Below are 12,421 nucleotides of genomic sequence, written 5' to 3'. Positions count from 1 at the left end.
TTCCAAATATGACGACTCTCAGTACGATTGCAACAAAGCACCTGAATAGGGAAATTTACTTCATAAACTATATGAAATATGATTCATTAGATCTAGACACGAAACCAATAGCTAGTGTAGGAGTAATTGCAAGACCAGAGATGGCCCGAAGCAGAAGCAAGCGAGAGAAAAATCTCATGATAGAGCCATTCAGCCATTTGGAGGCGAATCCGTGCTAAAAAGCAAAGGAAACCACATCAAACAATATGGGATGTTGAGTAACATTTTTTTTTCTTCAGAAAGGTCTTAGAAATGTAGAACCCGGTGAAAGGGAATCCGGCTACAAGCAGAACAGGTCTATTAGCGAGAAGAAAAGGAGAACATCCTAACAAAACAACCGAAAACAAGATCATAGTTCCTTGCATACAACTATAATACCATGACCTGATATCTTCTCTCCCCCGTTCTTGTTGTTGAAGAGAACACCCGATTCCACTTCACCAGAAACCCCATGTCCTTCTCTCAGTAATCATGTCGTGGACCTTACAAATGCACAAGGAGCACACCACCAAGTCGAGGAGTCAACCCAACTCCTCTTCTTGGCTATCCTGAGGGCATCTGATAAGCTCCAGGATGTTCACGACCTCCCCCATGTCTGGCCGATTCGATGGAACCTGAGATGTGCAAATCAAACCCAACTTCATCACTGCAATGGCCTCCTCTACTGGGAACTTCCCGCAGAGCCTCCCATCCACACACCCCACCACCCTCCCCTCCTCCAGTGCTGCCCTCACCATGTCACACAGCACGGCCACATCATCCTCCATGTACTCAACGGGTCTCTTTCCTGCCATGATCTCCAGCGTCAGCACCCCGAATGCATACACATCACACTTCTCAGTTATTTTCACCGTCCTGCATGCAAATTCTGGTGCCATGTACCCAAGAGCACTCTGTATTTTGCTGCTTAAAACGTAATGATCCAACATTGGTAGCAGCTTCGCCAACCCATAGTCTCCAATCTTGGGCTCGCCGGAGCCATCAAGCAGAATGTTGGCAGATTTCAGATTGTAGTGAATTATGTCGAGCCGATGCAGGTGCGCCAAACTCTTTGCAGTGCCGAGAATTATATCAAACCTTTCTTGCCATGAGAGCGCATTTGAGGCAGAGCTTTCGTGGAGGTGTTTGTATAAGCTCCCGCCAGAAACAAACTCGTATACGAGAAGTTGGAGGGATGGAGTCCAGTAATAGCCTTCAAGTGCCACCAGATTGGGGTGCTGCACCTTTCCTAGCTTCTTGACCTCCCTCTCGAAATCCTCCTGGGATTTCACCAAGCTGGAAACGGTGAGCTTCTTGATGGCCACAGGCCGGCCATCTCGGAGCATGGTCTTGTAGACTGCGCCGAAGCCCCCACGACCCAGCTCGCAGTCCTTGTTGAGGAGCGCATGGGCACCGGCACTGAATTCCGGGTCGCCTCCAGCAAACATGACGAGCCTGCCGGAGTTTGCATCAGTGGTAGGAGACTGGCTGAGGTAGTCATCTGAGAGGGCCAAAGCAGCGGCAGACTGGGAGGCAGCCGCACGAGCTCGGACGTTCAGGATGGTAATGGTGATGACGCCAAGGGCAATTATGGCAGCAGCTCCAATGGCAACGAGAGCGGAGACGCTGAGGAGTATCTTCTTGTGGTGAAGGCCGGTAGGGGACAATGTGGAGCCTGACGAGGGGTTGGGTGAAGAGTTCTCGGGGTTAAGGACGATGGGCTTGGGGAGGACGGCGGGGCAAGACCGGTTGACAATGGAGCCACAGAGGCCGGGGTTGTCGGAAAGGGAGGAAGGAGGAATGGTGTTAAAGAAGCTTCCCGAGGGGATGTCTCCAGAGAGGAGGTTGTGAGAGATGTTGAAGGAGAGGAGGTGGGAGATATCAGACAGCTGCTTTGGAATGGTTCCTGTGAGTCTGTTGCGAGAGAAGTTGATGATTTGGAGATTGGTGAGGTTGGCTAAGGTTGGAGGAATTGGGCCTGTGAGGTTGTTCTGTGATAGATCCCTGCATGTCAAAATCCAAACAAAAGAAACCATGAAACCTCTAAGACAATGATTAGCTAACAACACAAATATAATTCCAGAAAAGACTAAAGACATCTGAAACATAGCACTCATTATTATGACCAGTAAAAACAACAACAAAAAAAGGTTGTGCGTGGGAGATTTCAAACAGGGGGACCGTGGCCATGTTAATAGTTGATGGCAGGTTTCAAGACTCTCCATGAAAGAATATTTGTTTCATTAAAGAAGAAGAAGAAAATAATCTAAATAACTATATCTCCAAACAAATGGAATTAAATTAACTGAGGGGAAAAGAAAGATCAGAGAGGAGAAAAATCTTACAAGGATGTGAGGGAAGAGCAATTTCCAATCTGGGTTGGGATTGCTCCTTTAAGGGAGTTCTTTCCCAACCTCAGCTCCTTCAGAGACGCTGCACCCCCAATCTGTGAAGGGATGCTCCCATTCAGCCGGTTCCCACTTAGATCGAGGACTTCCAAAGACTTCAACTTCCCGACACCTTCGGGTATAGAGCCTGAAAAAGAATTTCAGGAGAGATTGAAGAACTGGAAACTTCGAACATTTGAAACTTGTGTCGGAATTTTACCAGAGAAGGCATTGCTGGATAGATCTAAAACTTGGAGGGTTGAAGCAGAGGTCGGAGGGATTTCTATTGATCCACTCAGTTTATTCTTGGAAACTAGAACCTGCTGCAGACCCAATTCAAACACCCATAATGGAAGATTGCCCGTGAGCGAGTTCTGACTCAAATCCACATCCACCAGGCTTTTGCAAGAACGTAGAGGTTCCGGGAAGCTCCCCGTGAAGCCATTTCTCGAAAGGTTCAACACTTCCAGGAGCTGCAAATCACCTAATGAACCAGGAAGCTGACCGGAGAACCCGTTGCGCGACAAATCCAGAGTCGCTAAGCTTTTCATTTCTCCAATCCATGTGGGAACCTCCCCGGAGAAAGAATTCGAGCTCAAGCTCAAATAAGTGCATATCGAGAGGTTCCGCATTGATTCCGGAAGGCTTCCAGACAGCGAGTTCCCAGCAAGATCTAGCGATTTCAACAGCAAGCAGTCTCCAATGTCGTCCGGCAAATGCCCGGAGAGCCGGTTCCCGTGCAAGCTGATGGACCTCAGATTGTACATTTTACTAATTCCCACGGGTATCTCGCCCACAAGATTATTGTCAGAGAGGTCAAGCGATCTGAGAGCATTCAAAGACCAGAGTCCACACGGCAAAGAACCAGAGAGCCGGTTCGAGGAGAGGTTCAGAGCTGCAAGCGTCGAGCAAGAGCCGACATTAGGTGGGATCGCACCAAAGAAGGCATTTTTCGCCAGGGAGATAGATCTAATGGACCTGCATTGCCCAAAGAAGTCATCCGGGATGGGTCCGGAGAGTTTGTTCTCACTAAGGTCGAGGTTACGAAGGCTCTCGAGCCGGAGGAGATCAGAGCTAAGGGTCCCAGAGAAGTTATTCTTGGAGAGGGAGAGTGTCCGGAGGGATTGGAGCTGGAGGAGGCCACGGCCGATCTTTCCGGAGAGAAAGAAGCCATCCAAAGAGAGCTCGGTGACGCGGTTGGTCTTGGGGTCGCACTTGACGCCGAGCCAGTGGCATGGGTCGTCGTCGTCCTCGTTCCAAGAGACGAGCTTGGAGCCGGGGTCTCGGAGGTCGGCCTTGAAGACGATCAGGCCGAGGACGTCGTCGTTTAGCGCTGGATTTCTTGACGCGGCTAAGAAAGGAAGGAAGAGGACGAAAACAACGATTCGGAGCAGCAGACCCATCATCTCTGATAGACTCCGTTCTTCTCAAAGTTTGATCATCTAAACCCCACAAAAAAGAGAGAGAAACAAATGAGATGAAGTGTTAGAAGGAGAAGAAAACCATGAGAGTTAGAGGGAAAGGAGAGATTTTTACCAGAGGAATAGAGAAGAAAACCAAGAAACGGCTAGCATTCGGCTTCCGGGTAAGGTCACACTAAGAATTAAAGCGACCGGAGAGAGGTAAGCGTAGTATTCTAGAAATGCGGCGGGCTCGGAAGGCGACTTAAAGGGCGAAATATGGGAATCTATGTCGCCGGAATCCGGCGAGGAGCGGAGGACGGCACCCCGATCCACCACTGGAAGCGTAGGTGGGGGGTCGGAGTTCGCCGGAGAGGAGGAAAGAACTCGCCTGAAAAACGTCGCATCACCGGAAAACAGGAATCCTTCGGCCACCTGAGAGAAAGAAGTGAAGTGGGCGCCGGAGGTGGGGGGTTGGCAACTGGGCTCTTGTCTGAAAGCTAACGGCTGCTTTATTACTCCCAACCGGGAGAGGCCGGCCTCTTTATTTCAGGGGGGTCGTACACGTGGCGGTCAGGAATTGATCAAGATATCCAACGTGGATGACAGGAGTACCTTCAGCCCTCCAGAATCAGACCGCAACTTAGACCTCCTGGGTCTTTATGATAGGGTGCACCGTGGGTGATGTTGTAGCCAGGTATATCTAAGTATTAATTTCATTTACTAAATCCCGAGAATAATCTAACCCCTGTCGTATAAGCTAGTGGTTAAAAACAGATGGGGCTGACGTACAGCTGAAATTGATAAGAGATGAGCTGGATATATTCACTTTTCTTTTTTTATTATATTCGCAACTTATTTAAATTGTAGTATCTGATGATTATAGTAACGGATATTGATTAATTCAGTTTTATTCCATAGACCGGGATGATGCGTTAGATTTAGCTTTATATGAAAATGACTAACATGAGAAGGGTCCGGGTTGCGTCTTTGGCAAGTAAGAACGATCAACCTTTCTTTCACGGTGTCACCTACTAGATCACACTCTGCACGTATCTCAAAGCACTCCGAATTTTTTTCTTTATCCATATGCATGGATCTCAAAGCCGCCATTAAGATTTAAGAGCGAATTCTTCTTTCGTGCGCAAGATACATACTTGTCTCATAAGAATGAGAAGCAGATACACATGACTGAATCTCCAATCTAAAAACTTGAATTTTAAAGTTAAAATTATATTCCAACATGAACACAAGTTTTGTTATGTTGGACTTTTTATCTTTTAACACGAATAATTTGGAAGATATTAGATTATATCTATATTCATTTTTTTGGAAATATAAATATGCTTGTGAAACTATGGTTTATTGTATACTTATTAACGTCATCAGTCGACAATCTAACAAGATGAGCATAATAATTACATAAACAAGATGATTTAAGAGATACACGCACTTTCATATACATACATACATATATACATACATATATATATAAATAAATATGCTTCTCTTGAGAGGAAAGTATATCCACTTCTCTCAAGTCTAAAATCAATAATCAAATATTTAAATCGAAGATTTATCGTTGATCATGATCTATTCTTTTAATATACCTAAAAAATCTGGAATCACATATTTTGAGTCTCTAACTTATGGATCAAGTAGATAGAAATGATAATTTTCATTATGGTAGTATTCATAATATATTTAAATTAAGATTCCATCTTATTGATCATGATCTATATATGTTGAAATATATACGGATTGAAAATCAATAAATTTTAATACCTAGATCATAACAAAATATATAACAATCCATTTTTTTCTACTCGATGTATAGTTTAGAGACTAGCAAAATATAATTTCTTTATTATAGATATTTTTAATAATATAGATCATGATCAATGATGTAGATTCTTGATCTAGATATCTGATTATTAGTTTTTGACTCATATTAAAATATTTAAATTAAGAATTCATCTTATTGATCATGATCCATAAACCATAAACGTTAAAACATGTATAAATTAAAATCAATAGATTCTAATACATAGATCATAACAAAATATATAATTATCTATTTCTGTATCCATTTGATGACAGGTTAGAGATTAGAAAAATAAATATTTTTTTGTATCTTAGATATTTTTAACGGCATAAATTATAATTAACTATGTAGATCCTCGATTTGGATGCCTGATTATTTATTGTTTATTTGAGAAAAGTAGATAGCCTCTCATTCCAAGAGGAGCAAAAATAATCTCTCTCTATATATAGATAAATAGATAGATTTTCAAAGAATAAATATGCAATAAACTATATTTACAGAGCACATCAGCAAAAAAATTTAATTCTATTTAGAATATATTTGAATACAATTAGTAATACCCATGTTGGTACCTCATCTTCCGAGTATTATGAGTTGGAAGATATTAGTTATATGAATAAAATCGATTGTAATTATTGATATTTAAACATTTTTAAAACTGTTCATATGGTCGGACACGATTGAATTACAATCGATCTATTCCGTAGTAGGTAAGGGTGGAAGAGTTAAGCGGGCGGCGACCGGTGATGAAGACCCGTGATTAGTATTTCATGAGCTACTGAGGAACTTGCCTTCTGACTAAATTTAAAGGTCGGCGGGGTTGTCTATCGCCAGCTTATTATTTTATAAATACTTCCCCACCCACAATTGATCATCTTTGCTTTTTAAACGTAAAGTAGCTGCAATAAATTTTATTAAATAACGCAATTACTGCACCTCAGCTACCAGAGGACAGTGGACAACTACGAAGAGAAGGAGAACCGCATAAACCTCACATGCGGGTACCGAATCTCCTATTTGCTAGTGCCCCCTCTGGAGGGAGACCCAACTATGATAATCGAATGGATTCGGAGTCGAAACGGTTGCTGCTCCATGACATTCATAGATTATTAGAAGATTACGCCTCCAATCAGATCTTGCAAATTATCGAAAGACGAATGGTGCGGTAGGCTAGGTGATTTTTTTTGCGACACACCATTCGTAAAGCTTCATTTGGTGAGAGTCTTTTTGTAGCATTTTGCTTTCTGATTTTATTGGCCGCATTTACATCCATCATATGTGAGCCGTCAATATAAAAAAATAAAAAAATATAATAATATTAGCATGTTAAAAGATAGTATATTCTAAAATAATTTATATTTGATTACCATAAAAAAATTATTAAATATCTATTATATTTTTGATAATTTTTTTTATAAATTTTGATGACTTAAAAATATTTTTTTAAAAAAATTAATTTTCAATCCATTAAAAAATAGCTTTTTTAATATTTTCACAATTTTTTTATAAAATATAAAAAATTATTTTTATAAAAATATTAGTTTTATTTTTTAAAAAATAATTTAATAATTTTTTATTTTTTATTTGTAACCAAACGAGTCCCCTTGTATGCAGATATTATGTATGGATATCTCCCACGATGCGAGTTGTTTTGGAACCAATGATAGGGTAGAAGTACCTTGCTTTTACTTGTGGTTGGTGGTGTTTGGTGAGCGAACAGTTATCGAGAGGCACGGCAAGATGGGAGCAATCCTGCGTGGAATGCGATATATATATATATATATATATATATATATATATATATATATATATATATATATATATATATATATATATCGCGTCTGGTTCTCGTTTCAAATCCATTCGTACTAGTGTAATAAATGCACCAACTTTCTCCTTTGCCGTTGAAGCGGAGCAAACGAGCATGGACTTTTTGTTGATGGCAAAGGCCAGGGCCTGCCTCGGAAATTAAGGACGGCGAACGTCCCACGGATGAGAGGCCTTCGAAGAGGACAAAACCTGGGAACGAGGTTAACTCTATATCGAAGAATCCCTGATTCATAAATAGAGTTAGATGTCAGTCAATCAAATTGCACAAAGAGCAAACCATAAATAGAGTTACTCTGCGGGCAAGGCCTTAAATTGGTAAATATAAATAAATAAAAATTAAAAAAAATAAATATCAAAATTTACGTAAAAAATCTTCTCTGGTCGAAGAAAAAACTATAATACAATGCCTAAAAATTTAAAGCATAAGACAAATATAGAGGTTACTTCAGGGAGAGTCTCAATAAATAGTTCTCATAATTATCTGTCCAGGAATGCAGTTTCCAAAGACAATGAAGAATAGCGAAATGAGGCAAGGATGAAAGCTAGGTTCCTTCTGTGTTCAAGGATAGTAGCCAACGGCAAACCTCGAAGAAATCTGGACAAAAGCGCATTGCCCTTAGGAGGAGAGGGTAAACCAAACCTTAAAATTATGAAAGAAAGAAGAAGAAGAAATTCCAAAAGAGCAGGACTCATACAAATGGATTTGTGGCTAAAAACAAGACTTTCTTTTTTTTCTTTTTATTTGACTACATTGGTCCCATATGGGTGGGACCCAATGGTGCATACCGTGCAACCTAACGATCTCCCTGTCGAACCCGCAAGGATGGTACACCACGCTCCTCATTTGAAGACAATACCAGCAAGCTCCTTGCAAAGCTCAAGATTCTCCCTTTTAATGGCCTTAGTCATCATATCCGATAGATTATTTTCGGTGGAAAAACTATACAAACTGCTTCTATTTTTAGCTTAGCTTGAAATTAATTTTGAGTCTAGATTGCTGGTGTAAGCTTAATTCATTTAGCTTCAAACCAGATCTAAATCAAGCTCGTTTTTTTCTCTGAATCGAGCCCCAAATGATCTTGAGTTGTTCAGATTGTTTGGCACTTTTTTTGTTTTAAAAGAAGATTTCTAGGCAATGAGCTAGGTGACGGAGATCGCCTTCTTTTAACGCACTTGACCCGTTCCATCTTTAGTGAAGTTTGCATTCATCCAAGATGACTTAATAGAACTATCAAATCTTTACAAACTTGGTAAGCTGGTACCTTCATCTTTATAAAAATTGGGCTATACGTTTAACAACATATCATCAATTGTAATAATAGTACCAATTTAATCAGATGAAGTTCAATTGTCAATGGTTGGATCATTCTAGGGTAATCCAGGAATAAATCATTTTGCTCGTTATTCAAAACCCCAAGAATCTTGTTTCGCTTGCCTACCTTTCCATAAAAAACAAAAGAAGGAACAGAAAACAAACAGGTGATCTCCACATCACCTATTAAAACCTCGGGCCCCCAAATGTTAAGTTGGCTATTCAATGGTAAGCCAACTGTAACAATCCGGAATCTCATCCAAAATGGCTAGCCGAAAGGTATTATTTGGGTTCCTTGATCCTGTATAAGTACTCAAGATCTACTCAGCGAATAACCGATGTGGGACTAAACACACACCCGTACGGGTCCTTACATACTCCCCCCGTTCAAGCCCTGACGTCCTCGTCAGGCTAAGGGTTCAAATCCATTCAAATCTAATCACAAGCACCACGATCGGTCCGTGGTCAACCCCAATAGATCTGTGCTGCAGTGTCCCCTAGTCCACATAAGTTATGGGCCGGATCCGCTCTGATACCATTTGTAACAACCCGGGATCTCACCCAAAATGGCTAGCCGGAAGGTATTATTTGGGTTCCTTGATCCTGTATAAGTACCCAAGATCTACCCAGCGAATAACCGATGTGGGACTAAACACACGCCCGCACGGATCCTCACACCAACCATCTGTGATTAATAATAAATCCTACAAGTTCCAGATGACCCTTTTATCACGTAGCAAGAGAATTATTGTGTACACATAATTTATGCACAATATGAGAGCCCTACAGCAATACACTAAAACTTTAGAAAACGAAGAAATTAAATGTCACACTTCTCCAAATTTCAAAGAACAATTTCCATAGTTTCTTTTCTGTTTGATGGGTGTCTTGTGAGTACTGTTTGGTCGCCATGGCACTGCTTGAATGGACGCATCTGAAGGTTTCAAGGTTGGCGATCTCCTCCATCCAGGCGTGTCCATCCAAATGATCCAAGCCACGTACAGTTCGTTGATGGCGTTTACCAAGCAATGACGCCTTCTTCCACAAGATGAATTAAAAAATCTAGCTGACCGTTTATCTGATGAGCCTCACCGTGTGAAACACCGACGCCTGGGCAATGACTCGCCCGCTTGGTGTGGGGTCAGCATGGAGAAGCCACGCTGTAGGTTTTTCTTTTAGTTCTTTAAACGGTCCACCGGTCCTCAGCTTTTAACTAACGTGGTAGTTCCGTTTACATCTTTGCTGAAATGAACTCGGAGAAGATAGAATCATGGAGCTTATAAAATTGTATTATGACCAAACTACCGTTCATATAATAAAAGAATCCACCATTGGATCATCCATCATGCAGGTCTCAATACGCTCCCAACTCTTTTGTTCATTTACTTGCACAGGCCTTAAAACGATTATATAGATGATCTAAATTATTCATCCTTATGTATAGATTTCAAAGCAACTGGTGGATCAATAAAGTAGTTTGGAGCTCTTTGAGATCTATATGAAGGATGATTCAAATATTCATCCGTCTGCACGGATTCCAAAGCAATCAATGGATGATCGGACTATCCATCCACATGTATAGATCTCAAAGCAATCCAAATATTCATCTGCTTGCACAGGTCTCAAAGCATCGGTATGAAAGATTCAAATATTTATTCGCGCTTGCACAAACCTTAATGTGACCGTGTGGATGTTCTGGATTATTCATCCACTTGCATATATCTTAAAGTTGGAATATACTAAAAGAGGAAGAGGGTATTTTTTGTCAATTGAAATGGCAAACTTGAGGGACTTATTTGAACGAGAAGTGCTTTTGAGATTGGCCCAAAATGAAGAGGGTGTTTCCATAAATTTCCCAAAATCTTTCTGTTTGAATGAGTAGCTCTCCATAACTTTCTTTATTTGTAAAACCTTTCGTTACCCTTTTTCTTTTTCCGATAGGAGTTGTTTTCTGTTTTAAATGTTGGGAAGAAAAGGATGGTGCAAGAACTTGATTAAGTCTTCTATAAAACATTTGTCATAAAAGAACTAAAAACTATAATTATTCACCCAGTCCAGTCTTTGATCGAATTTTCTAAAATATAAAAGCCATTTGGTGATCATTATTGGCCATTTAGACAGAAAATTAATAGGTAATAGCAGCGTCATTTATTCAATTATGGCTCTGTTATGGAACAAAACTTCACACTCTGAATTGGCGATGTCATTAAACTTCTTTTTTTTTTTTTGTTGCTGTTGTTTTAAATGAACAACGGGAAGGTGAGCAGTGGCCTTATCTAATGGTCGCTGTCGTAGGATGTAACTGACAAACGGTAGCTGCTATATTTAGGTAACCGTTATGTAACGCAGCCAGCAAGAAAGTAAAACGCGCAAAAGACGATTCATTTACACGGAACCAGCTTGGTTAAGCTATCCAACGTTTTTCCCTTAATAATAGAGCCCACCCTCTGCTTAAAATAAGAAGAAAAGGCATCTCATCTTTCTTAGGCTTCATTGGTTTCCTTCCCATTTTTTTTTTCCCTTCTGTACTCCCAGAGTAAGCCCTTCGATAGAGAGGATGGCTGAAGGTTGAAGACTACACAGGGCCTCCTTGTTACTTTGGATTTGTGACTGCCTACTCTAAACCCCTGAGTTCCTCTTGTACAAGGTATGCTAGATTTTAATTTGTTTGCTCATCTTATAGGCATTCTCGTTGTTCCGTAGGTGAAAAAGTTTTCTTTCTTTTCTGTTTTTTTTTTTTTCGCTCCTCCTTCCTATTAAAAGCTTGTTTTGAGGTATGACTTGGGTTCCTGATATATAATGTCAATTATGCCTTTGTTCCAGATACTCCTCCAATCCTTGCACCTTTATATCTGTTCTTGGAGGATATTTGAATTGGGATTTAGAGCAAGTTTCTTGTCTCCTACATCCCAATTCAGAAACGAAGTTTGATACATAAGATTTGGAATTTTGATCCTCTTTGCCTTCTAATGCGTTATTGGTTCCTTTTCAGGATCATGGGACCTCACCACCACCACCACCACCCCCACCATGAAGGCCACAGCCCATATGATGATCCCTTTTTGGCCTGCCTTTGCTGCCCTTGCTTTCTGGTTTCTTCCATCATTGGAGGGTTTGGGAGATTCGTCTTTGATGCCTGCCACCCCATACTGCAATGCTTAGGATTGGACGAGCACAGGCATCACCACCATCACAGCCATTTCCCTTGATATGATTCCTCTGGCAAGCCATCCTTGAACACGTTTATAATGTTTTGATGCTTTCTAAAAGTTACAATACCTCTGGGATAGGAACGTTACCGATGAATTTTGTGCAAGTTCGTGGGCTAATGCGAGATGGTTAGTGCGACAATGTTCTCCAAATTTGCACTCAGAAGGCTTTTGTTGGAACCATGAACTTTCAAGAACTTTGTGTTGCTTCTCGAAGTGTACATTTTGAGTCATGTACCGAAAAAACAAAAAACAGTGTACATTTGAGTTGCTTCGGTTTGAACATGACTGGTGATCTCGTTAGCTCATGTGGTGTATCTACAACCAGACTGTGAAAGACAAATTCACCACTCAGTTGGCTTTCCATTCTTCTTATCTAGCTTTATAAAGTTGTTTTTTAATATTAATTTTTGTGTGTGTGTGTGTGTGAGAGAGAGAGA

General features: G+C 40.8%; 1 protein-coding gene and 1 long non-coding RNA gene across 2 annotated transcripts; one reads left to right on the top strand and one right to left on the bottom strand.

Moving 5' to 3' along the window:
• Positions 1 to 253: 253 nt before the first annotated feature.
• Positions 254 to 4,304, bottom strand: LOC103702137 (probable LRR receptor-like serine/threonine-protein kinase IRK). Its single transcript, XM_039124369.1, has 4 exons — positions 3,942 to 4,304; positions 2,626 to 3,847; positions 2,364 to 2,553; positions 254 to 2,022 (listed from the first exon to the last, which is right to left on the bottom strand). Exons 2-4 carry the CDS (start codon positions 3,809 to 3,811, stop codon positions 561 to 563), a joined length of 2,838 nt encoding a protein of 945 aa, XP_038980297.1. The 5' UTR covers positions 3,812 to 3,847; positions 3,942 to 4,304; the 3' UTR covers positions 254 to 560.
• Positions 4,305 to 11,205: 6,901 nt separating this feature from the next.
• LOC103702140 lies at positions 11,206 to 12,382 on the top strand. The gene is made up of 2 exons (XR_603262.4): positions 11,206 to 11,419; positions 11,765 to 12,382. It is a non-coding gene; the product is annotated as an uncharacterized LOC103702140 (long non-coding RNA).
• The last annotated feature ends 39 nt before the right edge of the window (positions 12,383 to 12,421 follow it).

The sequence above is a fragment of the Phoenix dactylifera genome, chromosome 3 (genome assembly GCF_009389715.1).
Source record: "Phoenix dactylifera cultivar Barhee BC4 chromosome 3, palm_55x_up_171113_PBpolish2nd_filt_p, whole genome shotgun sequence".
NCBI classification, from domain to species: domain Eukaryota; kingdom Viridiplantae; phylum Streptophyta; class Magnoliopsida; order Arecales; family Arecaceae; genus Phoenix; species Phoenix dactylifera.
This window is presented reverse-complemented; position numbering and strand designations above follow the sequence as displayed.

What these genes read in the sequence shown, in the direction of transcription:
- LOC103702137 (XM_039124369.1), bottom strand. Translation starts at nt 3,811, where the DNA reads ATGATGGGTCTGCTGCTCCGAATCGTTGTTTTCGTCCTCTTCCTTCCT. An exon ending in ATCCAGCAATGCCTTCTCTG is followed by an intron (nt 2,554 to 2,625) that starts GTAAAATTCCGA and finishes ATTCTTTTTCAG; the next exon opens with GCTCTATACCCGAAGGTGTC. An exon ending in TGCTCTTCCCTCACATCCTT is followed by an intron (nt 2,023 to 2,363) that starts GTAAGATTTTTC and finishes TTTGACATGCAG; the next exon opens with GGATCTATCACAGAACAACC.